Source organism: Apteryx mantelli, chromosome 3 (genome assembly GCF_036417845.1).
Source record: "Apteryx mantelli isolate bAptMan1 chromosome 3, bAptMan1.hap1, whole genome shotgun sequence".
NCBI lineage: Eukaryota > Metazoa > Chordata > Aves > Apterygiformes > Apterygidae > Apteryx > Apteryx mantelli.
In genome coordinates, this window is record NC_089980.1 from 55179341 (window position 1) to 55203982 (window position 24642).

At 40.1% G+C, this 24642-nt stretch overlaps 2 protein-coding genes across 5 annotated transcripts; one reads left to right on the forward strand and one right to left on the reverse strand.

The window, feature by feature from the left end:
- Nucleotides 1-944: 944 nt before the first annotated feature.
- C3H6orf120 (chromosome 3 C6orf120 homolog) lies at nucleotides 945-4538 on the forward strand. 2 transcript variants are annotated; one of them, XM_067293396.1, is made up of 2 exons: nucleotides 945-1041; nucleotides 2727-4538. In XM_067293396.1, exon 2 carries the CDS (start codon nucleotides 2776-2778, stop codon nucleotides 3331-3333), a length of 558 nt encoding a protein of 185 aa, XP_067149497.1. In that variant the 5' UTR covers nucleotides 945-1041; nucleotides 2727-2775; the 3' UTR covers nucleotides 3334-4538. The 2 variants fall into 2 exon arrangements, with proteins under 2 accessions (XP_067149497.1, XP_067149498.1); XM_067293397.1 differs by having other exon boundaries at nucleotides 2730-4538.
- Nucleotides 4539-4626: 88 nt separating this feature from the next.
- On the reverse strand, nucleotides 4627-23646 carry PHF10 (PHD finger protein 10). Of its 3 annotated transcripts, XM_067293395.1 has the most exons (12): nucleotides 23508-23646; nucleotides 20532-20638; nucleotides 19878-20008; nucleotides 18967-19050; nucleotides 17358-17491; nucleotides 17091-17240; nucleotides 15760-15869; nucleotides 14041-14194; nucleotides 11528-11683; nucleotides 6750-6858; nucleotides 6282-6470; nucleotides 4627-4767 (listed from the first exon to the last, which is right to left on the reverse strand). In XM_067293395.1, exons 1-12 carry the CDS (start codon nucleotides 23574-23576, stop codon nucleotides 4682-4684), a joined length of 1479 nt encoding a protein of 492 aa, XP_067149496.1. In that variant the 5' UTR covers nucleotides 23577-23646; the 3' UTR covers nucleotides 4627-4681. The 3 variants fall into 3 exon arrangements, with proteins under 3 accessions (XP_067149496.1, XP_067149495.1, XP_067149493.1); XM_067293394.1 differs by lacking the exon at nucleotides 11528-11683 and having other exon boundaries at nucleotides 18967-19044; XM_067293392.1 differs by lacking the exons at nucleotides 11528-11683; nucleotides 23508-23646 and adding an exon at nucleotides 20875-21031.
- Nucleotides 23647-24642: the final 996 nt, after the last annotated feature.

Consider the following 24642-nt stretch of genomic DNA (forward strand, 5'->3'; position numbering starts at 1 on the left):
GCAACAGCATTTTATTTTAGCACTTGGAACTGAGCAAGAGACAGCCTAGCGTGAGGCTGGACAGAGGTCCCCTGGTGTAATAAGTTCAAAACCCATACTATAATAAGGATTCTCTCTGCTTTAAATTAAAACCCTTTGTTTGAAATCCTTGTATCAAATCTCACAGTGTCACTGCTGCACAGAAGTGGGGCTCCTTGGCTGAACTGAGCCGTGTGACAGACTGCTGGGGGGGCACTGTGACTGCAGGGGAGGAGGCCTGTCTAGAAAGCACTGTCTAGTCAGGGGGATTATAAACTATATTATTCTACAATAAAACACTGTTGGTAGCAAACACATTTTATTTACACTGGAAGAAGGCAAAGCGGTTTGATGGGAGCGGAAGGGTCATGCTGGCTGGGAGGCCGCGCAGGACCCAGCTTCCCGTGCAAGCTTGCCGAAACCTCCGCTGGGCTGCCGGCGGCTGCCGGCGGCGGCCCGGAGCCCCGGTGGCGGCGGCGGCTGCAGCCCCGGCCGCCAGGGGAGGGCAGCGCGCGGGCGGGACCTCGGCCGCCGCGGCGCCCTACGCGGGCCTGTGCTGCCGCGTTGTCATGGCGCCCTCTGCACCAGCCGCTCTCGCGAGAGAAGGGGGCGTGGCTGGCGGCCCTCGCGCAGCCGCGCCCCGCCCCGCCGTGGGGAGAGGGCGGGGGAGGTGCAAGCGCGGGGAGGCGGCGCGAGAGCTCGGCGGTTAGGGAGGTGAGCGGCGCGCGGGGGGGGGGGCGCCAGGCTGCGCGGCGCTGCGCGGCGCTGCGGGGGGGCGGGGCCGAGGCCGCGCCGCGCCTCGCCTCGCCTCCTCAGCGGGCCGCAGCCCCGGGCCGAGGTGCGGGCTCGGCTCGGCTCGGCTCGGCTCGGCTCGGCTCGGCTCGGCTAGCGGCGCGTGCGTGGTGCAGCGGCCAGGGGCTCCGCGGCGGGGAGGGGCGGAGCGGTGCCGCGCCGCTCCTGCGGCTCCTCCGGGGCGGCCTCCGCGCTGCTGCTGCGGCTCCGGCCCCGCGGCCGCGCCCCGGGGTGAGTAAAGCCCGGCCGGGCCGGGGGGGCGGGTTGTCCGCGGCGCCGCGGCTGCGAAGCGCGCTTTGGTCTCCTGTGGTTTCCCGCGGCCTCGCCGCTCCCCGCAGCCCCGCAGCGGGTCGGAGGCGAGCCGTGCCCCGGCCCTCCGTCGGCGGAGCCGTTGCCGCCCCGTGCGGCGGGGCCGGGGGCAGGCGGCGGGGCCGCTCGCCGCCCCCGGAGCCTGTCCCGCCGTGGGAAGGGAGGAGTTAGCGCGGCGGACAGAGGCACTCGTGGCTCTGTCCAAGGTCTCCTGAGCCTCACCTCTTCTTCCAAGGGTTGTGACAGTGCCAACAGGCTGGGATCGTTAAGATACTCTGACGGTGCTGCCCTTCGCTTGTGTTTAGCTAACTTAACCATTTGCTTCTCAGTTGTGGTTCTCTTCCTGTTCCTCCTCTCAGATATCTCACTACTACTTTAAAAATGGCAGGTAGTCAATTCTTTGGTATGGGGAGACAAAAGACAGAAGACTGTTTTTCCTGTCACCGTTCAGAGCTTTTTTGTCAGTCTAGCATGTTCTGTGAATGCTGGACTTGCGTCTTTTCTGCTGTCTTTGCAGAATTGTGGCCTTGTGTTACAGAGGCCTCTCGGACAGAAAACTTGGAACTACAGAAATGTTTGCACAATTTTTTTCCCTACATCTGTGTAATTGTAAACCCTTTGGGCTAGGGACTGTGTCATATCAATGGAAGTCATGCAGTCTGTTTTGATGCTAGCAGAGTGCAAAACAACGTACTCATAACTTTAATGTTTAAAGTAATTGTCATACAGTCCTTACGGAAGGAATGAGGCTGAAATGTCGAAGTGCATGTGCTTGCAGCTACTACACTTGATCATCGTTTACATATAAAATTTGGTCTGCTGCATGCTTTGGCTAGTCTTCAGCAAGGTTTGAAACTTTGCTTCCTTTTGCACGCACATTCAGTGCAACTGTTCAAAGGATTGGAGTGCTGCACTCTCACGCTGCCTGGCTGGAAGCAGGCAGTAAGGGAGGTAAGGGGTACAAGGGCCTTCATTCTGTAACAGACCTTTCAATCTCCCCCTTGTCCCAGTAACTTCAACCTTTTATTTTGTACACAAGTGCTGTAAAGGTCTGAGCATGTGTATGGTAGCAGAGTCTTTATGAATATATGCCAGTTTGGGTCCTACAAATAATCCACACAGGAGAACCATATCTATTGTGTTACCTTACTAGCTGATTTTTGTTTCTAACTGCTTTCCCGGTGGAGGAAGTCAGAATGTGTACTGCTTCATGCAAACATCCAGATTTGCACCTTAACTATCTACTGAAATTAGACGAGAGGATGGGAGAAAAATAGGATGCCCTAAACAACTGATACAAAGTTAAGCTTCTTCAAACATGTAAAAGCTTTTTTTTTTTTTTTTTTTTTTTTTAATTTTTAAACTGAGGCCAAAGTCATTATTGGCTTCCATCTCTCTTAATATATTTCACACTGTGCCTGTATGCAGATAGAATTAGACTAAGGCTTCAATGTCAGTTCTGCATGAAAGAACCACTGCTTGATTAATTTCTGCTTAACTTTGTATGGACTGGAGGGCATTTTTAAAAATTATCAGTTTTAAAAAGAATCTCTCTGAAATCTTCCAAGAACAGAATATACTAAAATCTGAATTATGATCTGTATTAGCAGGCTGGTGCACGTGCCATAGTAAGAGTCTGAGTAAAACCTAAGAGCCATGGCAGCACACTGGAGGAGAATCCTGATAACATTTGTGGCAGCTCAAGCACTATTTGCAGTAAATACCTTTGAGGAAGAGGATGTGCCTGAAGAATGGATTCTTCTTCATGTTGTTCAAGGTCAGATTGGAGCTGGAAACTACAGCTATTTGCGACTAAATCATGAGGGAAAGATAGTACTTCAGATGCGGAGTTTAAAAGGTGATGCAGACTTGTATGTATCTGATATGACTCTTCACCCCAGCTTTGATGAATATGAGTTACAGTCTGTAACTTGTGGCCAAGATGTTGTTCATGTACCAGCACACTTCCGCCGCCCAGTGGGAATAGGGATTTACGGTCATCCCTCTCACCTGGAGAGTGAGTTTGAAATGAAAGTATATTATGATCGAACAGTTGTACAATATCCATTTGGTGAGGCTTCTTACAACCCAGAAGAAATGGAGACAAACCAGAAATACTCACACTCAGCAGAAGATGAATCTCAGGATGAGGAGTCTGTTTTCTGGACTATACTTATTGGAATATTGAAACTAATACTTGAAATTCTTTTTTAAATTGATACACACTGGACTAAATCACATTTCAGCCTGTGAAATTGAATATGAATGACTTGCTGTAATACTTAGTACTCTTTGAAGTTTCCTGAAGAGATAATCAGGTTACTTTTTCTATACCCAGAAAGGAAGGGGGGGAAAAGCCATACTTAATTCTAAATCGTCCCCTATAAAATGAGCAGCAAGCACAGTATTTATAGCATTCTTCAGAGATCAGGGCTTAAAAAATGAGTGTACAGATGGGAATCTTACTAAATTCACTTTAAATAGGTGCTTAGGAAAGAAATCATCTCTAATTCAGTGTTTTCTATCGATTTTTTATATTAAAAAAAAAATATATGAAATGCTGCACTTCAGTGCCCCTCTCAATTTAAAGCATATTTAAAAATAAGACCTACTGCTTCTCTGAAAAAACATCTTCAGTAAAACTAATCAGCAATGGTCTTTGAGTCAAATTGAGGAGCCTAGGGTGAAGGAAGGAAAAACCAGATAAACCCCTAAGGCAATAGGTGATCTATATTTTGACTGCTTGTGCTCTACATCATTTAAGTCGACCACCTGCAAGTGGAGGCCTGTCCACTCACTCATCACCTCTGCAAATCCATGACATGAATCAAGCATATGTTGTTTCTTCATTATTGCTATACAGAGAGTAAGCCTTCAGCTGTTCTTATCTGTCAATGTGACATTCCTCACTAAAAGCAATGCAGCATATAATATCCTCAGCTTGGGAGGTGTTTTCTTACACCTCCCTTCATAACTCTGTGATTTTTCTTTTCTGGTAGACATGTTTACAGTCTCTTTCAGTACATCTTTATGAATAAGTCATTAACTTGTAAAGAAAACTTTCACTGAAAGGAATTTACAGCACATTTTAAGAAGGTCAGGTCATGCCCACACTTCCCTGAAAGTTAGTTTTTCCAAGAATATTTTTGCTTTGGTTAGGTCTTACAAAGTAACCAGTTGCTATGCAAATAGTGTACATTTAAATTGCTCTGTAACTTGCTTTTCACAGAGCTTACTGATAAATGCACTGAAATGAACAAGTATGTTAATATAAAACAGTGCATGTACAATTTAAATTTCGTTACTGAAAACTTTTTTTTCTGAATGGGAATTGGGCTTTTCTATCTAGACATCTGACAGGACACAGTTAGTGGATTTTATCACAAAAAAATCATTATATAGCCAAAATTAAGTTTATTTGGTAAAAAGAGAAAAAGAAGTGGTATTGTTCCTCTCAGAGTGGTTGTTTAAATAGCACCAAATTATCACTTAAATTTGTGCAGTTAAGTTTTGGACAACAAGGTTGGGCTGTTTTGTTTGTTTTGCTTTTTTTTTTTTTTAATCATCCCTCCTTGCTGTTTTTCCCCCTTCTTCCTCCTCTTCTGGGTACGGGAGGGTCTTTCTGACAACAATCACAAATCCAGCGACCTAAGAAAAGAAAGTTATCAATTACTGGGAAACTACCTTTGATACTCACTCCTCTAGTTATGCACCTTTCACCATTTTTAATAGGTGCTAATCTATTTGTAGTAGCTCCTTCAATGTAAATGAGTGTTTTTCTTTAGAATATAAACATCTTTTCTAAAAGGTATAGAAAGCATATAAAATTCACCCTTCCTTGCAGACTCATTACATGTAACAATCGGCTACATTCATGTTTATGGACCACAAGAAATAAGAGCTAGCACTGTTAAGGAGGTGATTACAGGAAAAAAAGAACTTGAAAAATTATGTTTGAGGTTGCAAATTAAATTTTCATACAAATGACTACAATTCAAAGTTATGGGCAATTACTTTGAGCAGAAATGAAAGGCAGTTGGAGAATGTTGCCATTCTTCTGCCACAGAGCACTAAGTCCCACTCCCCAAATCAGTGTCAGTTATTTCAGTGCAGTCAGGCAGCACAGATTAAACTGCTAGCAGGGGTTTGTCACCAGACCTGGTACTAAAACTCATTTATTGAGGGAACAATAATGGGCAGAGAAAAGAGCAGGAGCATTAACTATTTATATTGCAACAGCTGGAATCATAAAGTTGCTTTGCTAATTTTATGGTTTTGTAGGAACATAATTACTGTTTTTAGATTCTGTCCTTAGGTCAGCCCGAAAGTTAAATCAGCTATAGAACCTGTACTGAAGTGACAGCTGGTTTGGGTACTTCCCAAAATGGGAATATTCAACAGGGATTTGTTCATATTGAAATACTGTAGTTATAGGGAATACTGTCATCACTGAACTTGCAGCCACTGAGTACTTATGCATTCATGAACTTACTGTATACCATGAATTTAGTATTACACAAAAACTGAGAATACCACCAGTAATTTAGGTCTCTGGAGCTTTCTTTACACTGCCTTGATTTGGCCAGGTGATATGAGTGACTAGGTAATTTAGATGTCAGGCAGCCAGTACCTTTAGGTAATTTACTTCCAGCTTTGATGTTTAAAAAAAAAATATTAAAAAAATAAAAAAAAGGTGGGGGGGAAGGAGTTTAAAAAGGTGTTTACAAATATTAAACTGAGCATACTTTTTAATTTAGAAACTGAAATAATAGCACAAACATTTTAATGTGAAAGCTATACTCCAGCAATATGCAGCAATGCAGCCTCTTTACAGGTTTCTTTTATGAAAAGAAGTAATTACTCTCAGTGTTCTTTGGAAATATAACAAAAAATATAGTTCTGGGTGAGTCTGCTTGGATTCTGCTGTAAAAGCCAATTATATTTCCTAATTTCTAGGAATTGCCAGGTTAAACTGTAAACAACCAAATATACAGAAATAAAGCTTATTAAAAATTCAGGTCCTACAGTGTGGATATGCTTATTCCTACCCTTCACACTATTTTGAACTATTCTTTCATAAGCAATGCATATATTAATTCTGACAGAGAAACCCCAGGACCCAGAGTAGATGGAAAGGGAACAGTTAACTCTTGCTTTATTACCTGAAGGGATCATGTCAAGCCCCACACAAAATGTGTGATAACCACGGTCACATACATCACAGAACATCATTTCTTCTTCATGGTGAGGCTGCCCACATATAATGCATGTTTTACACTCCATACACTGCCAAGGGTAAGTCTTAATCATAGCAACAAGCTCCGGGGTCATATCAAGGCAAGAAGGGTGGCCTAGATTAAAACCAATATTATTACTATTATGTCTGAAATGAAATTTAAAATTAGTCAGTCTGTTTGCTTTTACAGAGGCTGAAGTTTAGCTCACCTCCTGGTAAGATCTCACAGTGCATTGAACATGCTAGTACATATTAAGTAGAGATGAAGTTTTGAAGAAGGACAGAAAAGGCAACTGAACTGTTAGTATACAAATTTAGTACACTAAATATTTCCACAAAAAGATTTGGCAAATAAAAACCCTTAGGAATCCAGTTAGTGTATACAGATACTTACCACTGTTGTCACACTGGGAGCAATGTATAAGTGCTTCAGCTTTTCCTTTCTTGTTGGACTCCTTACCCTTCAGACAAATTCCACATATAGCATTTGGAATGACCTTTGGCTGGAAGGGCAGAAGAGGGCTATAAATTCATTCCAGAAGAATTTATAGATTTAACAGGAAACGTAATATATCTCCTTAATTCTTACAAAATAATGAACTATTTGTTATGATGTTATTGAGGTGACCCTTAAAACATATGACAGTAATTGACAAGCAGTGGCACTTAACTACATAAAATCTTGCACTTTGGCGCATGGGTAGCAAGCAACATAACTGGAACAAAAGCATGTACTAGTTTCTCCCTATGAATTCATCAGCTAACATTCCCCTCAATGTAAATTAAATGTGGTACAATGTTAATAATTTCAGTAATTTTTTCCAGATAGAATGCTTATGAATCTCCATGCCCATTTCCTGTCTGTGGAAAAAATTAAATGCAATTTTGCATTTGTATAAAGTTTGTCTGTATATATAGAATTTTAACTAAATTATAAAAGCGATAAACCCAACTTTTGTATCTTTAGGGTTTCAAAATATTTCATTAGCTTACTATACACTGTTTTATGATTCTTTGTGTCCAGTCATAATTGCATCAAGTACATACCCTCACATTTAACTATAGTTTTACATTTATAATATTTCAGGTGATCATCTGGAGCATATGTGGGTCCATAAGATCCATTTAAAAGGTAAAGGAGGAATACTAGCCTGTTAAATGGATTAATATTTGTGTATTAATTGTGTCCAAACCCCCAAAATACACCAACAGCAGTTTTAGCTTGATGAGAACCAAGAAAGAAGGCATTAAGTATTTCAGAAACATTTCACTAGTTACGTTGAGCTTTGACCAACGAAGTTTAAAATTCATATAGTCCTCACTGATTTTAAATCTACTAGTACCAGAGCTTTTTAAAAAAAAATGTTGCTGCAAAGCCATTAGACTGTTAGCCATTAGAGAGAGTTCAAGGTATATCCTGGTATGTCCTAGTTCTAAGGAACTAAATGGCTTGTCAGTAAGGAAGAGTCCCAGTCAACTACCAAACGTGTGTCAACAGGAGAATGAAGTTTAATAAAAATTAATAAAGGTGGAAACAGAACTATATGCAAAAAAGAGATCTTTTGGAATACAACTCATTCTTAAATGAATCTATTTCCCCACTCAGTTTGTTTTCTTCTAGCAAGATAATTAGTATCTTAATTCATTTTTAAGTTGTGAGGATGCATTGCTTTGTTTCAAGATTTCTGAAGTTTTCAAGCTGCTTTTTAAGTTAAAAACATGGCTACAGTCTGCTTCAAATTGTCTGGCCTGAAGAGCTTTATTTAAAAAACAAAAGACCATACCAGATGTTCATAGTTAACTTTCTTTTTAAAAGATGACACAGGCATTCATACAGACTTTTTTTGCTTATTTATTTAAAAAAAAGCATAGTCAACCTGTTTTATACATAAATATAATAAAACAATAAAAGAAATTAACATTCACAAATGTCTCTACAAAATAATAAATATAATGGAAGCAAAAACACACATTAAATCTTTTACTGTTAACTATTCTGTGTCCTACATGTATACCTTTATACCCTGCTCCTCCCAACAAAAGTGGCACATGCTTAAACCTCATTAGTGTTGTAGCATTTACCCTTCTGTCGTTTAGGCTACATTCTAAATTTTTTGTTGTGTTTTCATCTATATCTAAGTAAACCAAGCCTTTCTAGAATAGCAAGTGCATTTCTCTAATGAAACTTCTAATTTCTGTTATCAGTTTGTATTTTACTGCCTTTAACATACAGCAGCAAACTCCCTTGCACTCCACCAAAACTAAAGTGAGCTACTTTTGGGTCAGCGTACCTGCGTTAGGGTATGTGCAGTTACATTGGATACACCTAATTCTAAAGTTAGAAACTGACATAGGTTTACTACACTAAATTGTGTTAATCAGAAATCGCATGTGTTGGGGGGGTGGGAATCACAGCCTGTTAAAAATAAAGTTCCAACAGTATGGAAGTATTTCTACAAAAACGAAAAAAGGCAAGACTATTCACATTTCAGAACAATTCAAGTTCTGCCATCATAAATGGCTTTTGGAAACGCTATGCAAAAAGTGTATCAAATCCAAATGGGAAGTCCCAATATCCCATTTGACCTAAGAGTACATTTTACTTTCCACATCTTCATCATCTTGCGGTGAGGAAGGGGGGAAAAAAAGGAATACAGGGTCAAAATGATGACTACTGTGCAAGTTTTAACTTACATGTTGCTGTGCTGCAGCCCTCTAAACATTCCAACTACACTCTTTTTATAAGGTCCTATTCTGAATGCAAAGCATTCCATTTTCATATACAGTGAATTCAAAACAGAAGTGTTGTAAAATATAGTTTCTCAATACATTTCAGTTTTACGTGCAAAAAAACCCTGTACTTTAACAGTACCCTGTGTGTGCAATTGTAGTAGCCAGTCCTGCAGCAATGAAGACTCACTACTTGTAACATGACAAAATGTAAAACACATGCTAACTGTTCTTTGTTAAAGAACTGACAATAAAAGTGGCTCCATATAAAATACATAATTTGTTCTACTTAAAAATAACTCAGTGGAATTGTGTGAATCCTGTAATACTCATACTGTGGCAATAACTATACATTTGCATGTTGATGCCATAACAACTATCCTTCAATTTTAACTAAATGTAACCAAAAGATTACTGTCCTACAAAAACAGTCAAATATTAGAGAATGATACAGAACAAAATATTACAAAGATTTAGCAATCACAAGGACAACATTTAAAATCAGTTAAGCCTTCAACTCAAAGTGCCTTAACATTTAGGCACATATGGTATATCATTATCTGGTGATTTCACAGACTAACAAAAACGAATCTGTCTTATTGGTTAAAACAGCTCATGTAATTGGGTTTACTGAAACGTTCCCACAAACAAGAAAAACAGTCCTCTCACCCTCCCAACACAACATCACCACCTTTAAAGTATCAACAGCCTGATGCAGAGTACACTGACATTGCAAAGATGTGGCACTGTAAGTTTACAGTAGTATCTTGTTATTAACACAACTGGTGATTTTGAATCCATTTTCAAAATGAAATAAATATGGTATACTACCAATATTCTTCTACAAATAGAAGTTCAGAACCTTTTTTTTTAAAAGTTCTGCTCCATCAGTTTTCTCTCTATGCATTCAAAAGGCCATCAAATAGACTGGACCAACCAAACACTCAAGCGTCTCACAGCTACATGAAACTTCTTTCTGTAAACCAGTGGCACACAATCTCTAATGTCAAGTTAAACAAAGCTAAAAAAATTCAAGCTCCATCTTTGGATTTCATGTTCCTGGAATACTGGTAAGAATTTTACGTCTACAACAATTTGCAAAGTTACATATATAAAAAAATATGTATGGTACCACAGTCTAAATCTTCATAGTTTGCGTATTTCCTAGTAAGTTCCTGAAGAGAGAAAACACAGCTGGAGCTTGATATTTGTTAGGAACTGCAAAAAGTGTACTTGTGCAGTTACTGTATTTAGAGAAAGTTTATCATTCAAAGCTGTCCAAATCTCGTTGGAAATTAGCTTCTTAATGAAAGTTTTAAGTTCATTGTTAAATTGATAAACTTAGATAGTAAACAATTATGAATATTAAATGCAAACCATCAACAGCTAGCTTTGGCTGAGACAGTTTTTCAACACATAACATCTCGTCATTGCCAAAACTCTGGCTTTTTACTTTTTAATAACCTTTTTTAACAAGCATTCCTGATTGCTATATGCTAACCCTTACCTTATTGTAGTGTTTTGCTCTCTTTATGGGCTTGATCCTGCTCCCATGTAGGTCAATGGAAAATTCTCGTTAGCTTAGTGGAACAGGACTGGGCACTATGTGTTTTAAAAGTATGGGTTTTATATTAACCCCCCCTCTTAGAATGCAGATTGATAATGCATAAATAATGCAAGTCAATTCCCATTTCTTCTGAAATGTATTTTTATCTTATTTTTATCTTGATTTTTGAAATTATTATATAATAATACTGATGATTTGGGTCCTAGGTTTGGCAATTACTAACTCATAGCTCAAGTGTCTTAACATCCTAGCCAATTCTTTAGCTAGAATAAAAGCATATTGCCTACAAACTTTTCTACTGTAGCATGAACTACATAGAAAGCTATTTTGCATATACTGTTAAAGTGGTTATGTAGTGTTGCCTGTACAACTGTAGTTCTTGCCTTCCATCCTATACATTGTAACATTTCAGGATGAAAGACTATTTAAAATGAATGTTGTAACAATATATTCAGCCATACAGCTGCACTTTACAGCACTGATCTCTTGGTATGCTGCCATACTAAATACTAGAAAAAAAAAAAAAACGGCTAATACTGAATGCTAGTTTTGAACTGGCAAATAATTCTGACTGCTGTGTTAGGGCAGACAAAAAGATGTAGAGTTCCACTAATAAAACCACAATGGATTTTTCTGATGTAACGGCCAGGAAATCAGAGAAACTAACAGAAACAAGTCACTGTAGAGCTAGGGTAAGGGAAAAGCCCCACATGAAATAATAGCAAAAAGGAAGTAAGGAAGCATACAGATGGAGCACACAACAGGAGAGCAGCTAGTGAAGTACAGCAAGCAGAAGTTCCATATTATTGAAAAACGAGTATTTCAGGGAGAGGCTGGTCAGTAAAGAAGTTCAGTCAGGGGCTTTTTTCTTCTACCTTGTACCCAGGAACTGATTTGGACAATACAGAACGTTTGGAACCATCTTTTCTTGGAGTAGCACTTTTTTCTCTTGTTTTTTGTCTTCCCTGAAAAGAATCCTCCTGGTTGTCTGTGGCGCAATCACCTTCAGATACATTGCCAGATGAATTGTCCTATAATAAAAATACCATAGCTATATTTTTTATTTTTTGGATAGACAGACAAGTCTTTCCTATGCCCCAGAGCCAACTAAGGTAAAAGAAGGATACACCTTTCCTTCTACAGAAGCATGGGGGTACATCACAGTCTAAAACACCTTTTCTCATAATCTTTAATGCCTATTTTTCTCATGATAAGAGACTGGCATCAGCAGTAGCAGTCATGTTTTCCAGATGCCAGAGTGGGAGTACAGTGTTCTTTGAACCATTTTCCTTAAACGTTGGCAAGAAATCCACTATATCAATATGCAAGATATGTCATTTACATAGTAACTGGCCAGCAAAAAGTTAAAAGTTCCCTGGCCATGCATTTAAAGTGTACTACTAAATAGCATTTGAGTTAAATATGTGAAGGTTTTCTGCCGCCCTCATCTACTATTTTTCACCAGGAGCAATCTATACATTTCACTCGGATTGCAGCAGAAGAATGCCATCAAAGGCAAAACACATTTCAATATTTCATACAGAACCAAACAATAGAACATATGCTGCAGTCCAGGCATTTTTTGAAGGATGGGGAGGCAAGAAGGAAGGGAAGAGGTTCAAAGAGGGTGAGAGATCAATATAAGCATAATTAAGAGTAGCAGCACAAGATTTTTCTCAGAAAAGTGTTAATAAAGGCCTCCAAAAGGCTTCAGCAGAAAACAATATGATTAATCACATTTATTACAGTAAAACCAAAAGGCCCAATAACAATAGTGCCCTACAGTAAAAGGCACTCTGTACAAATATAATAGTAATCAGCCTATGTTCCAGAGCCTAAAATCAAAATAGACAAAACAGACACAGGGCAAAGGGAGGAGTATAACACAAAAGCAAAGCAAACTGTGGCAACAAGGAATGGTATGTTTCAGTTATTTTAGGGGAAGGGTTATTTAGGACAGGTCCATCAAAACACCAAAGGAACAGGAAAACTGCTACCTGGCTTCAACAACAAGAAAGGGGAACAGGAAAAGGTGTACAGTTGGACTCACCAGGGAGATCTGAAGAACAGTAGGTTCCCCAAAACTCAGAAACAGGCAGTGCCTGACACAACTGTCCACTTTCGTGATCAACAGATATTTTTCCCAAACAATATGCCCCAATGACTAGATGGAGAACCCCTGTTTCTATAGCCAAAGCCACTTCATAGGAATCTCATCTTCAGTTTTCCCCTATACTTCCCAACAGAAGCACAATTGCTTTGGCTTCTACATTGTCACTAAAATGCCTTCAGAACTTCTGTGGGAAAGGAAAGGATGGTCTGCTCAGTCCAGTTACTTCTCTTCACCATTAAGGGGAACAGAAGCCAACGGAGAAGGGAACTGGGCAGAAATGGCCTGAAGATCAACTGTTACACAACTGGAGCAAGAATAAGTCAAATGTCAGAACAAACTTTTAGCATGTTGGGCTTATATTTTTTTCCCCAAAAAATGCAAGCAGAAAGGGTGTATTAACAGCTACTTCTCCCTTGGTTAGCCTACCAAAGCGACCCCTTCACTTCTTCAGTTACAAACATCTTGTAAATACCTAAACAAAATAAACATTTATATAGCTAAGTTTAACATTATATGTATCGACCACCTAAAATACCAGTCAATTGAACTAGAAATTGTGGGTTTACATTCGTTTTTCCTAAGAATAGGATTAAACTTCTGGAAGGTGTTTCTCAACAGCATATTAACAACACCAGTGCTTCAATTATACTTGACAGTCACTCTGAGGCTCAGCTGCTCTAGAGCATTCAGAACACTATCAAGTAGGTATGTGAAAGTTTCCCTTAACTTCCAGGAACAGTTAATTTCGTGTTTGCATTCAATATAGAGAACGTATACATCTTGTTAAAGTTGTACTATAAAGCAAAGAACAGAGTGCTTTTTCTTTAAAATATAATAAAGTTACTGCTTCTGTTCTGAGTATTTCCTGCTTCTACATTACAAGAAGAAAAAGTTATCAGGGCATCACTTCATTTGTTTTAGCAATAAATACTACAGATTTCTCCACTCAGAAATGTTAGCAACCTGTCCCATCACCTGGTGAAAAGGGTGTATGAAGAGAGCTGCAGTTGGGAAGATTCTTCAAAGTTTCTTTAAATAGAGGGAAGAGAGGGCTTGATGTTTCAAGTATTTGTTTGATTTACTTTAAAATAAGTAAAATGGAAGTTGGAAAGCAGTGTTATAAAATAAAGAGAAGCACTAAAAAGAAGGGAGTACTTTTATTTTATGATTCTCGTTCATTTTGCAGATGTTAACGATTCTACTATGAAATTACTGAAACTTAAAAAGTGAAGGGAAAGGGTATTTTTATTGAAGAATACTTTCAATTTGTCTCACCGAATTGCCTTTGGTTTTCCGTTTTTCATCACCTCGCCCTTCCTCTGCATCATCTGAATCTCCATCACTGTCTAACGCAGGCAGCTCTGGATCCAAAGGGGGTTCATAAAGAGCTGTGTTTAATGGCAAGTAACGAAGTTCATCTGGAGAATATCTAAAGTTAAAAAAATAAAATGAAATGAATGTCTGTGCATTTTATTAAACATGCATAGACACATTATAAACACAGAACACAAGCAGTTAAGTGAAGAAGAATAAGAAACATGGATCATTCCAGCTTCCTTTTTCAGGAAGGCCCATATAAAAACAAGCACAATTCTGAAAATGCAAGAAACGCTCATTTCTCCTCACAAACATTTGCCTATCTAGTATTAGTTGTCTTTGTGTAGGCAGGCATTCGTGGAACACAGCAAGAACATATTTGCAATGTTCCAAATCTACATAATCATAAAAGGCCACTCAAAACCCATGTTACCATAACCAACAGACTACACACTTTGTTTATAAATGTACAGTACCCACATAGCATGTACACAACAGTTCTAAGCCAGGCACACAAACAGCTAGGGTCCAAAGCAAAATAAGTAGAGACTATAGATTTATGTCCCAGTTTCCTGATTACTGAAGAACAAAAAGTGCAAGTAAAAATATAATTTCAGAAAAAGATCAAGATCTAATCACGTTGCTTATAGCCAGGCACCCCCTAACACTTGTGCTCAACGCATTTTGTTTGTCCTTAAATACTAAGAAAAAAGCGCAAGTTCTTTTACTATTAGAGACAAACACTGTAACAGGTGGGATGTTATTTTGATGCATGTTTTCAAAGCCTGTGTTCTCCATTAAAAAGGATGAGCAGTTTCATATGCAAGCTTGTAAGTGCAGAATAAATAAGACATCTAATATTTTTAATTCAATTAATGTAAAAATATTGAAATGCTTCTGAACTTCCTGTAACATGCACATTTGGGGTGTTTTGTATGTACATATCAGAGTAAGAAAGGCAGATGCAGATAAAAAGTTTCTTCTCTAAAGAAAACTGTGCACATATAGGATGACTACCATCTCTGTCATACAGATAGCAAAACTTAATCAACAATTTTTAAATCAGTATGTGCCTGTAAAATGGGAGCACACCATAGGGTAGAGTTTTGAATTTATGTATACAGTCAAGTATACATATTTTGTGAAGTATAAAGATCCAACAGCAATAGCTTTTCTCTCTTACCTATAAATCCAACTTTATTTAAACTTAACTCACAAGACCAACCAAAACTACTTTTTTTTGAAGTTAAAATGTTTTTTTAAAAGTTCAAAAAAAGCAAGACTGTCACACAGAAATCACCTGATCACAAGCTTGCATTACAGCATTTTGATGTAGCAACATTAATCTTAGCACACATGCAAAGGCAGAAGCTAAGTAAACACACAAGGCAGGCAGGAGTGAAATCAGTGTCTCCCTTTTACCACAGTAAACTTCTGAGCAGGCCAAATCTGAGGCACCGTCATACAGCAGCAGAGAAAATACTGCTGCAGCCAATACTACATCTGTTTTGTTGCAGGAAGATGTCACATTCTACATCTATTTGACTAGCAAGTGCCTCAAGCATAAAATTAATTCAAAAACTTACAGTAAATACACCCATATGCTTTTCATCAGCTAGATGTAGAGAAAATAGATCAGTGCAACCAGAATCAGCAGTTAGGATGCTTTTAAAATACCTTTTGTAGTACTCCTGGAACTGGCCGGGTATGAGAGCCACTGGATAAGGACTAACCTTTGTTCTCTCTGTAGGTAAGATTTTGTATTTTCCTTGAGGCACCTGGATAATCTGTATTGTTTAATACAAAGCAATGAAGTTTTTGTTTCCCATACAAACTTTTGAGCCTTCCTCACCCCCCAAATATTTTTGTACTAGCAAGTCTCTCCCTTTAAGTTGGAACAGCTATCTGAGTTCTCCCATGGGCAATCCAATTAATTAAAACTGTAAGAGATCCCACTCAAAAAATAATATTCCAGATTAAATCCAATTAGTAAGTGTCTATGAATCATATTAATATCAGATAAGACTACTTCTAACAGGATAATATGTAAAACAACTTGAAAATTAAAATCTAACAGCTCAACAGAATATTTTAGCTTTCGCAATAGGCATCTTTAAAATGAGTTATTATTGTGTGTGTGTCTTTGTAGAGGGTAGCAAGAACTTTGGAAATTAATTCTGAAACTGAGCTGCAGTATAAAAAAAATCCAATTAATAATATGAATATATGGGGAAAAAAAACCCTGCAAGTTTTGTTTTGTTTAGAAAGAAATCAAACTAATTATCCACTATCCTGTTTCCAACAGGGGCCAGTTATCAGAAAAATGTAAACTCTCCATAATAGACTGCCATGTAATAATTCACATACTGAGACCATTTTTGCTTTACTCTCTTTAGGCAAGCAGTGCAGTCTTGCTTCAAAATGCAAGCTAATATATATATTTTTAATCATGCATAGCAGAAGCATGAAATATATTTGTTTTCATATAAACGCCTAGGTTTTTTGGAACACTTCTAAAATTTTGCCTAAGCAGTACCTTGAGGCACAAAGTAAACTCTGTATTACCTAAGGGTGCTCTCCGTCAATTTTCTATGCCATTATTTTCATTAGGTGTTCCATTATTTTTTTATTAGAAATAATATCAACAGAAGCTTCTTAGTAACTTAAGCATCTCCCTTATTTTTATGCTATTATCAGCAGGTTAAGAGACATGACAAAAAAATAACACTGGAATTTTAAAAGCTTCCTCACCCAGAAGTCTATTCAATTAAAAAAAAAGTTTTCACATGAAATATATTTGAGATTATTACTTTTAGCAGCTTTACCAATTTAATGGTAAAACTGTTTAAGTCTCTACATCAAAATGTATCATATCTGAAAAAAAGACTAATCAAAAATTCTTTATGATAAGATAGAATGGTTCTAAAACAAACAAACAAACAAAACCTTTACTAGAACAGGCAAGGAGCTACCTATTGACATTGATAAGAAATTTAAAGTCTTCCTACATGTGTCTGTAAATCAAAATAGGCTCTTCTTTCTTCCATTCGCTCCCGGTTTAAATTACTGTTGAACTCTGCAGCTTTCTTGGCAGCTTTTTTTATATATTCTGGAACTTTACTAGCTTCTACTTTCTGTGTGTTCTGCTGCTGCATTTGCTGAAATAAAAACAATTTCATTAATTCACACACATTTCAATATCCATTTGCAAATGCTTTTTTCTTATACTCTACATGTTACAGATCTGATTCATTTAAAATATACTAGTTACTTACAGAGTATTCTTTATAATGATCTGTTATTCGCTGACGTTCTTTCTCTTGCAGTATAACAGAATACTCAGCATGTTTGGCAGGGTATTCTTTAATCATAAGATCAATTACTTCATCACTACGCAAAGCTGTTAGACCTAAAATAGACAGAAGCAATAATGATGCTATCTGGCAAAATTAACTGTAGGTTATTTATACCCTACAATAATTGACTAAATTCTCTGAGCAGCCAAAGACGACAATCTGCTATGCACAATGCTTCTCTCTCTCTCACTCCCTCCTTCTCTCCAGCAGGAGTGAACTTGTGCCATTTAGATTTCTGTGACTCGGGCTGATTAAGGGTTTGCTTCTATCCCAAGAGGAAGGGCTCATTTGTTTTCTTGCTTACAGTTACAGAATCCAATCCCCACCTTCACGCTGACTCTGGCACCTATTAATCATCTCTGTGAGCCAATTTAACCCACTAAAACAGTACAGAAGTATGCTGTTTTTTGCAGAAGAGGTTTATGCTATCTTCGCAAGTTAGATGAATTTATTAAGGAGTTTGAAAAGCACAATAGCCAGGACCAAGTAAGCAGGACCTCCCCTTCTAGTATTGGTTAACTGTTAATTTCATTCACTTGCAAAATATTAACTTAAATTACATTACATTCTCTATGCAAATCAAGATTCACTACGAAGGCCCCTGACTCCTAACGAAGGTACTTAAAGTTCAGAAGTCTGAAATGCCTCAGACATGAATGTCTCAGTTTGCAACTACAATACAGAACTCCTCTTTTTTAAAAAAAGAGTTTCCACACAACTAATCTCCAGCCACTGACAATATAGTGGAAGTTGATTTATGTTACTCCCACTGATTATGAGCACAATGTTAAAAAATGAAGATAGTTAACACAGCATATACCTCTACTGTATATGTTATGCGAAATAGTGTTTTGTTCCTATAATAAAAATTAGATACTTTTTTTCCTGCATATTTAAGTACGAAAATCATGCCGTGCAGGCGGGAAATTCAAGTCAGTGTACTAAGGACTGTTCTTAGTGTATAAAATGATATGAAATTTGCACAGATCCATGATGTACAGGAAAAAAAATGATAGGTATCATTTGATCTATAACATGCTCCAAGTCTCATGTGTTAGCAGAGGAAGAAAAAATATTTTAAGTTCTTTAAAAACAAGCCATATTAAGGATATTATTCTGTTACAAATGAATTCAAGTGCTTTAACCTACACCATTCTAAACTCTAACACATAGGGCGACCCCTATGTGATATTCCAGTGTTTGCCGAGTCCCAGCTAATACAGGAAAACAACACTAACATGTACTTTTTAGTCTGAAGTATCACACTCTTTTCCAGAAAGAGAAAAAGGCACTAAGTTAATTTACAACACAGAAGGGATTTTGTTAAATCATTAGAACAGATCCTTTTTTTTTTAAATAAACCTGTAATAGCAATATCTCATGGTCAATTTACACAAACCAATTTTCATTTCAGAATGTAAGTTTTCAGTTCAGGATGACACAATTCTACTCTATCAAACTGAATCATGTTATCAGTATGTCATATTTTTAATATCATAACAAGGGATCTAACAATTTGCTTTCTTACCTAATGTGCACTGAGTCTCTGTGATAACATTTAGTTCTCTGAGGTAGAGTTTCTCCTTGTGAGATAGATCTCGCCTTTCTAAATCTCCAAAGGAAACAACAAAAAAAATTAAAATGTGCAAATTTATTCAAACACACCCATAACAACCTCTATCAGAGTAATCAGAAGCATTTTGACAATTTTATCTCCAGGTAGTGTAAGTCTGTATTATATTACCATTCCTACAAACATGGTAATTTTATAAGTTTCTTTTAAATTAAATATACATTCTAAGGACATGGCCAATTTTTTTTAGGCTACTCTGCCCATAATTATTATTTACAGATTTACTGAAGAAATCTAATTTTAATGGAAATGCTAGAAGAGCTCAGCTGCATAGAACACGGAAAAGCACTGAAGGCACATTCTTTGTTTCTTTTAATATGCCTTTTAAAAATAAATTCAGTGACAGAAGAACAAGATTTGCCAATTCTGAATAAATAAAGGCTTAAATCCTAATACCTCCCCAATTCATTTTTAAATTCTTCCACAGTATAGAAAGTGTGATGCAATTTAGGAAACAGAATGTAGAGATACAGCAGTATAACAAGAAACCACCAATGAAATCCTAAAAACAAATTGAGTTAAGTTTTCAAAAGCCACTTGGTTCTTCTAACCCCCAAATCAGACTTTTTACAGATTTTCAGTGGCAATACTGAAAAGTCTTCAATTGCTTTGAAAACTGGAGGATACATTTTCAACTAATATGTTAGCAACAAAAATAGAAAGTACAACATGCATAATTTAGATCTATTTTTGCCAGTGTCTTTTATAATCAATTGGCTAATGCTGAAGTCAAAAAGACTCACATTACTTTTCAACATACGAAGACAGAAATTTTTAGAAAAAAAAACTTTTAAAAACATGGATACCTGGATATTTTCTTTTAAAGGAAGTCACACCCAAATATTCACTGACTTGCTCCTGAAGCATATAGTATTCTCCTGTTTCATCTGGTGGCCACTTGTATTCTATCAAATTTTCAGCAGGAAAGTAGCTAAATCTAAGCACAAAAGAACATCCCCAAAAAAGTTAATTCCTACTTATGTGAATGAACAACTCCTATCAAAAACTGGACAAGCCTTTTAGAATACAGCATCCTGCTAACCTATTTCAAAGTCATTCAGTTACACCCCACTTCACATACATTTCCCCAAACCACCATTCATCAATATGTTAAGGGACAGCACATGAAGAAAGGGATATCTATGTTATGGGAGAACATGGGAAAACAGGAAAATCAGGCACTACTGTGTCAAAATTCACACCAAAAATATGTAGCATTTTAAAAGTAATATAAGCTGTGCTTTTAATTATAAATTAAACTGCAGCACATTGTGCACAGTTTTAAAATAAAATCTCTTAAAATGGGCTGGGGAAAAAGTTACTCACAGGACATTGCCTCAGTTCAAAAAAAAAAGAAGAATATACAAGCAGAGGAAGTAGAAGAGGTAATGCTTGAGCATATCGAATAATACAAGACGACTAGCAATAAAAAATGTGAAAGTTCTAAAAAATGATGTTACCCAAGGTCCTGACTAGAAGTTTCACAGCTCCGAGAACTGTCTCCTGAGCCCATACGCCGTCTTTTGGATGGTTGGCTACTGTCATTGGAATTTTCTTCTGTATCATCCTGAAATGAAAATGAAGATAAATATTAAAATATTAAGAGTATTGAACAGATAAAATACCAGAAAATACTGTAATTATATGGTCAGGCGCTCCAATTTAAATATACTTGAATTATTGAACTATTTAAAAATACTGTCTACAAACATCTCACAGGGCAGTTTACATAGCACAGTATTCTTTGTTATATACTAGCCACATTCCACATAGCAGCACAGAAAGAATTGGGTCGTTTCTCACCTTCCCCCCTGTGGCACAGATGGAGCACGGAACAGACAGAGCGATGGCTCTGACCACCAAATTCATCATTCTTGATGGCACGGATGTAAACTACCTATGGCATCAGCACAGCCAGACAGCTGCAGACCCAGCAAACACTACTTCCCTCACTGATGACAGTCAGGAAAGACTAATTCTCATTTAATGAGGCTTGCTCTCAAAAGCAACAGCAAGTACAGGGCAAAAACACCAAGATCTTGCTGACAGCTGATGCTTATAAAAAACAAAGAAAGTTTCACCAGCAGCAAACCAGAAATTTACATACAAAGAGTTAAAATAAAAGGAAAGGTATATACAGTTTACACAAAGACATAAGTACAGCAAGCAGCAAAGACCTGTCCTTTATATTTAAAAAAAAAAGGAGAAAAATTGATGAAGTTGTATTGCAACAGATACAGAAGACAAATCTCATCTTTAGAACAAAGTTGTTACAAGGGAGCATTTAGAAGTTAAGCTACAGATGTCACTATTCAGATTTCATGAGATCCATATAAAGAAAGGGAATAAAGGGTGAAAAAGCAAAAAAAAAAGAAAAAAAAAAAACACAACAGTTTGGTAAAATCTGGCAGACCAATGATTCCACTGGCCTTCTTGTGCTTTTCACTGCTTTGTCTAGTAACACCACACAACTCCTATGTAATGCTCATCAACAAATCTCAAAGCATTTTAGTGATCACCCTTGCATGATTACAAATGAGAAACAGAAGGCAGAAGTAGTGAAGTGACTCACCTATTGTCATTAGTATTAGAGCCATGAACAAAATAGCACTTTAAGTAACTGAAACTCTAAAGAAAGTGGAGTAGTATGAAAGAATAATGTTTCATAAGTTTTGTGAAGTTTAGGATAGAAGAATTAACCTGTCAGAAACGGATCAAGCCCACAGTTATACTTATTGAAAAATTACAAGAACAGTTATTAGGTCTACCTTAGCAAACATCTTTCCTTCTAGTATGTTTTACGTACCACTGTAACACTTGAAATATTATTTCTAAGAAGAATTCTAGCAAATTAGAATACATTACTTTTGTTATATAACATTTCAAAGTATAGCCAAGATAGGCTACAGAGAAGAGATACCCATCTGTCTCCTGTATTTTTTGTTTATTTACTGTATTTCACAGTTCTTTATGTGAGAAATCTGTTCTTCCTCGTGAGTAGGAAGAGTATCTTTCACACAATGAGAACAAAAATTTAAAAGCAGGTTTAAACAAGCTCTGCCTTCTTAATAAAGTTATACTTACAGAACCATGTAAGTGGCATCTTCACAAGTATTAGCAATAATGCTATTTCCTAGTATCACTAAGAGTACCCCATGTAAAACCAACTAGAAAAAACAAGTTAGCAGTCCCCAACCAAAACAACATCACGTTGGAGTTTTTTCTTGTGACATAGCTATGTCATCAATAGTTCATCCCTACTTCCCACATGTAAAACTAACGCTCTCCAAACTTTCTCAACTACACTGACAAAATTTAAACAGAGCCCAAGCTATGTTTCACTATGCACAAACTACCAAGAGACTTCAGAATGTTTTTAAAAGATAGGTCTTGATTAGGAGGAAGCACCTGGCATCAGTTTCTCCTTCTGCTTTGACATTTTCTTTATTAAATTCAGTATTGTTAAAAAATATGAATGCTGAGCACTCGAATCACAGGAGAGATGAATGCCCTTTATCTCCATCTCTGCTTTCCGATCTGCTGAAAACTTCATTAATTTCAGTCACACAAGCTCAGACAAAAAATCTAGGAAGTCAGTTTGTTGCAGAGGACTCTAAATAAAAAGTGAAAACATCTGCACTGCAACCTCAGATTTGTTCAACCACAGTTACTGTACTGAAAATCATAATAAAGGACAGTCTTGTGCTTTTCTTCACGTAGAAAGTAGACTAGAAGGTCAAAAAAGCCCCTTCCTCCCTTAAAAATGCATGCTCGTGTAAAACAAACATCGTGGTACTTACGAAATAGGGTTACCCTACAGAGCACCGGTACGCCCATCCATTAACATGGTGCAGAAGATCTAAGTAACAACACTTTAAGAAGTAACTGGAAAGCCTGAATTAATAACGAATTAATAACGATTTCTTTCAAAAAGCAATTGCCAAATCTACATCTGAAAGTAGGTGCAGAAACAGCACCAAGTGCAGGGAGCTAGAAGTCAAAACAGCGTCTGGAAAGACCGGGTGCAACTCAGCACGGCTCCTTCAGGCCTACGCAGAAGTGCCCGTGACTAGACCCAAACTTTGTCTCTCTGCGGTTTTCCCGGTGACGACGGCGGTACCAGGCGAGCAGGCACACCGCACCGGGGAGCGGCGCACGGACTTTCACCAACGCCGACGGCCGACGGCCCCCGGCAACCCGCGGGGCCTGGCGACCCGCTCCCCAACTTCGGCCCCGGGGGAGGCCGCCCCCACGCCGCGCGGCGGGGCCCCCCGGGAAGGGCGCGGGGCCACGCCGAGCGGGGCACAATGGCCGCGCCGCGCCGCCGCCCTCGGGGGCCGGGCGAGGCCTCCCGCCGAGGCGGCCGCGCCGCCGCAGCCCCAGGCCGCGGCCGCCGCGCTGGGCCCGGGAGCCCCGCGGCCGCCGCCCGCTCTCACCTTCAAGGACTGGGCGCCGGGCGTGGCCGGGTCGCTGTCGCAGACGCGCGGGGACAGGACGGCCGCCATTACCGCCCCGGGGGCCGCCGCCGGCTGGGCGAGGAGAAGCGCCGCCGCCGCCGCCGCGCGACCCGGCCTCGCGCCGCGCCCGGCTCCGCCCCCCCTCCCCCTGCGGGGGGTGGCAACGGCCCCTACCGGCCAGCTCGAGCACGAGCGCGGCGGCTCGCGCAGCTCCTGCTCCGCCCCCCTCCGGGCAGCCCGCGGCGACCCCGGCCCGCGCCGCCGGCCCGCCGCGCGGCCCGACCCCCCGCCGCCGCCGCCGCCGCCGCCGCCGCGCGGGCCCGCTGCCGGGGGCCCGCCGCCGCGCCCTCCTCCTCCTGCTGCTGCTGGTCGTCGGGCGGCCGCGCGGCCGGGCCGCGAGCGCGGGGCCGAGCCGCCGCGGCAACGCTTGGGCAGCAGCGCGGGGCGGAGGGGCAGCATCCCGCGGCGGTGGCGAGCGCTGCTGACCGGCGCGGGCGCTGGCAGCCGGCAGGGCTGGGCTGCGCCGCCGCCAGGCTCCCGTCTGCGGGAACGTCAGCCGGGGACGAGCTACGTTTGTGAACCATCAACCACCGCAGGAGGGGGCACGGGGGGGGCGCGGAGAAAGCCGGTGTCAGCGCGCTCCGGCGCGCGAGGGGGACGCGCAGCGGCGGCGGCGGCGCCGCGCAGCGCCACGCGTCAGCCAGCCCCCGGCGCCACCGTCCCCGGCCGCGCCCGCGGCTGCTCCTGCCGGCGCGGCTGCATAACGGCAGCGCGGGGCCGCGCCCCACGGCAAAGCCCACGGCTGCGCTGGCAGCTGCCTCCCCCCAGCCGGGCACAAAGGCTCCGCAGAGCCGCTCCCAGCTGGGCAACAAAGCACCGGCACGGACACGCGTCGCCCCCGTGTAGCAACCTGCACAGTCAGCATCCTAAGGGCTCTGCCCGAGTCGCAGGGGCGCTCCAGCAGGCGCAGCCTGCACTGTGCACTGACCCACCTTTGTTGACTGCAAGCTGCTTTTTACTGCTTTCAGATAGTTTCTACTGGGAACCCCACGCCTTTTGACTACATAAAATTCTAAATGCAGTCTGACCCGACCAGGCCACAAGACATCTAAAA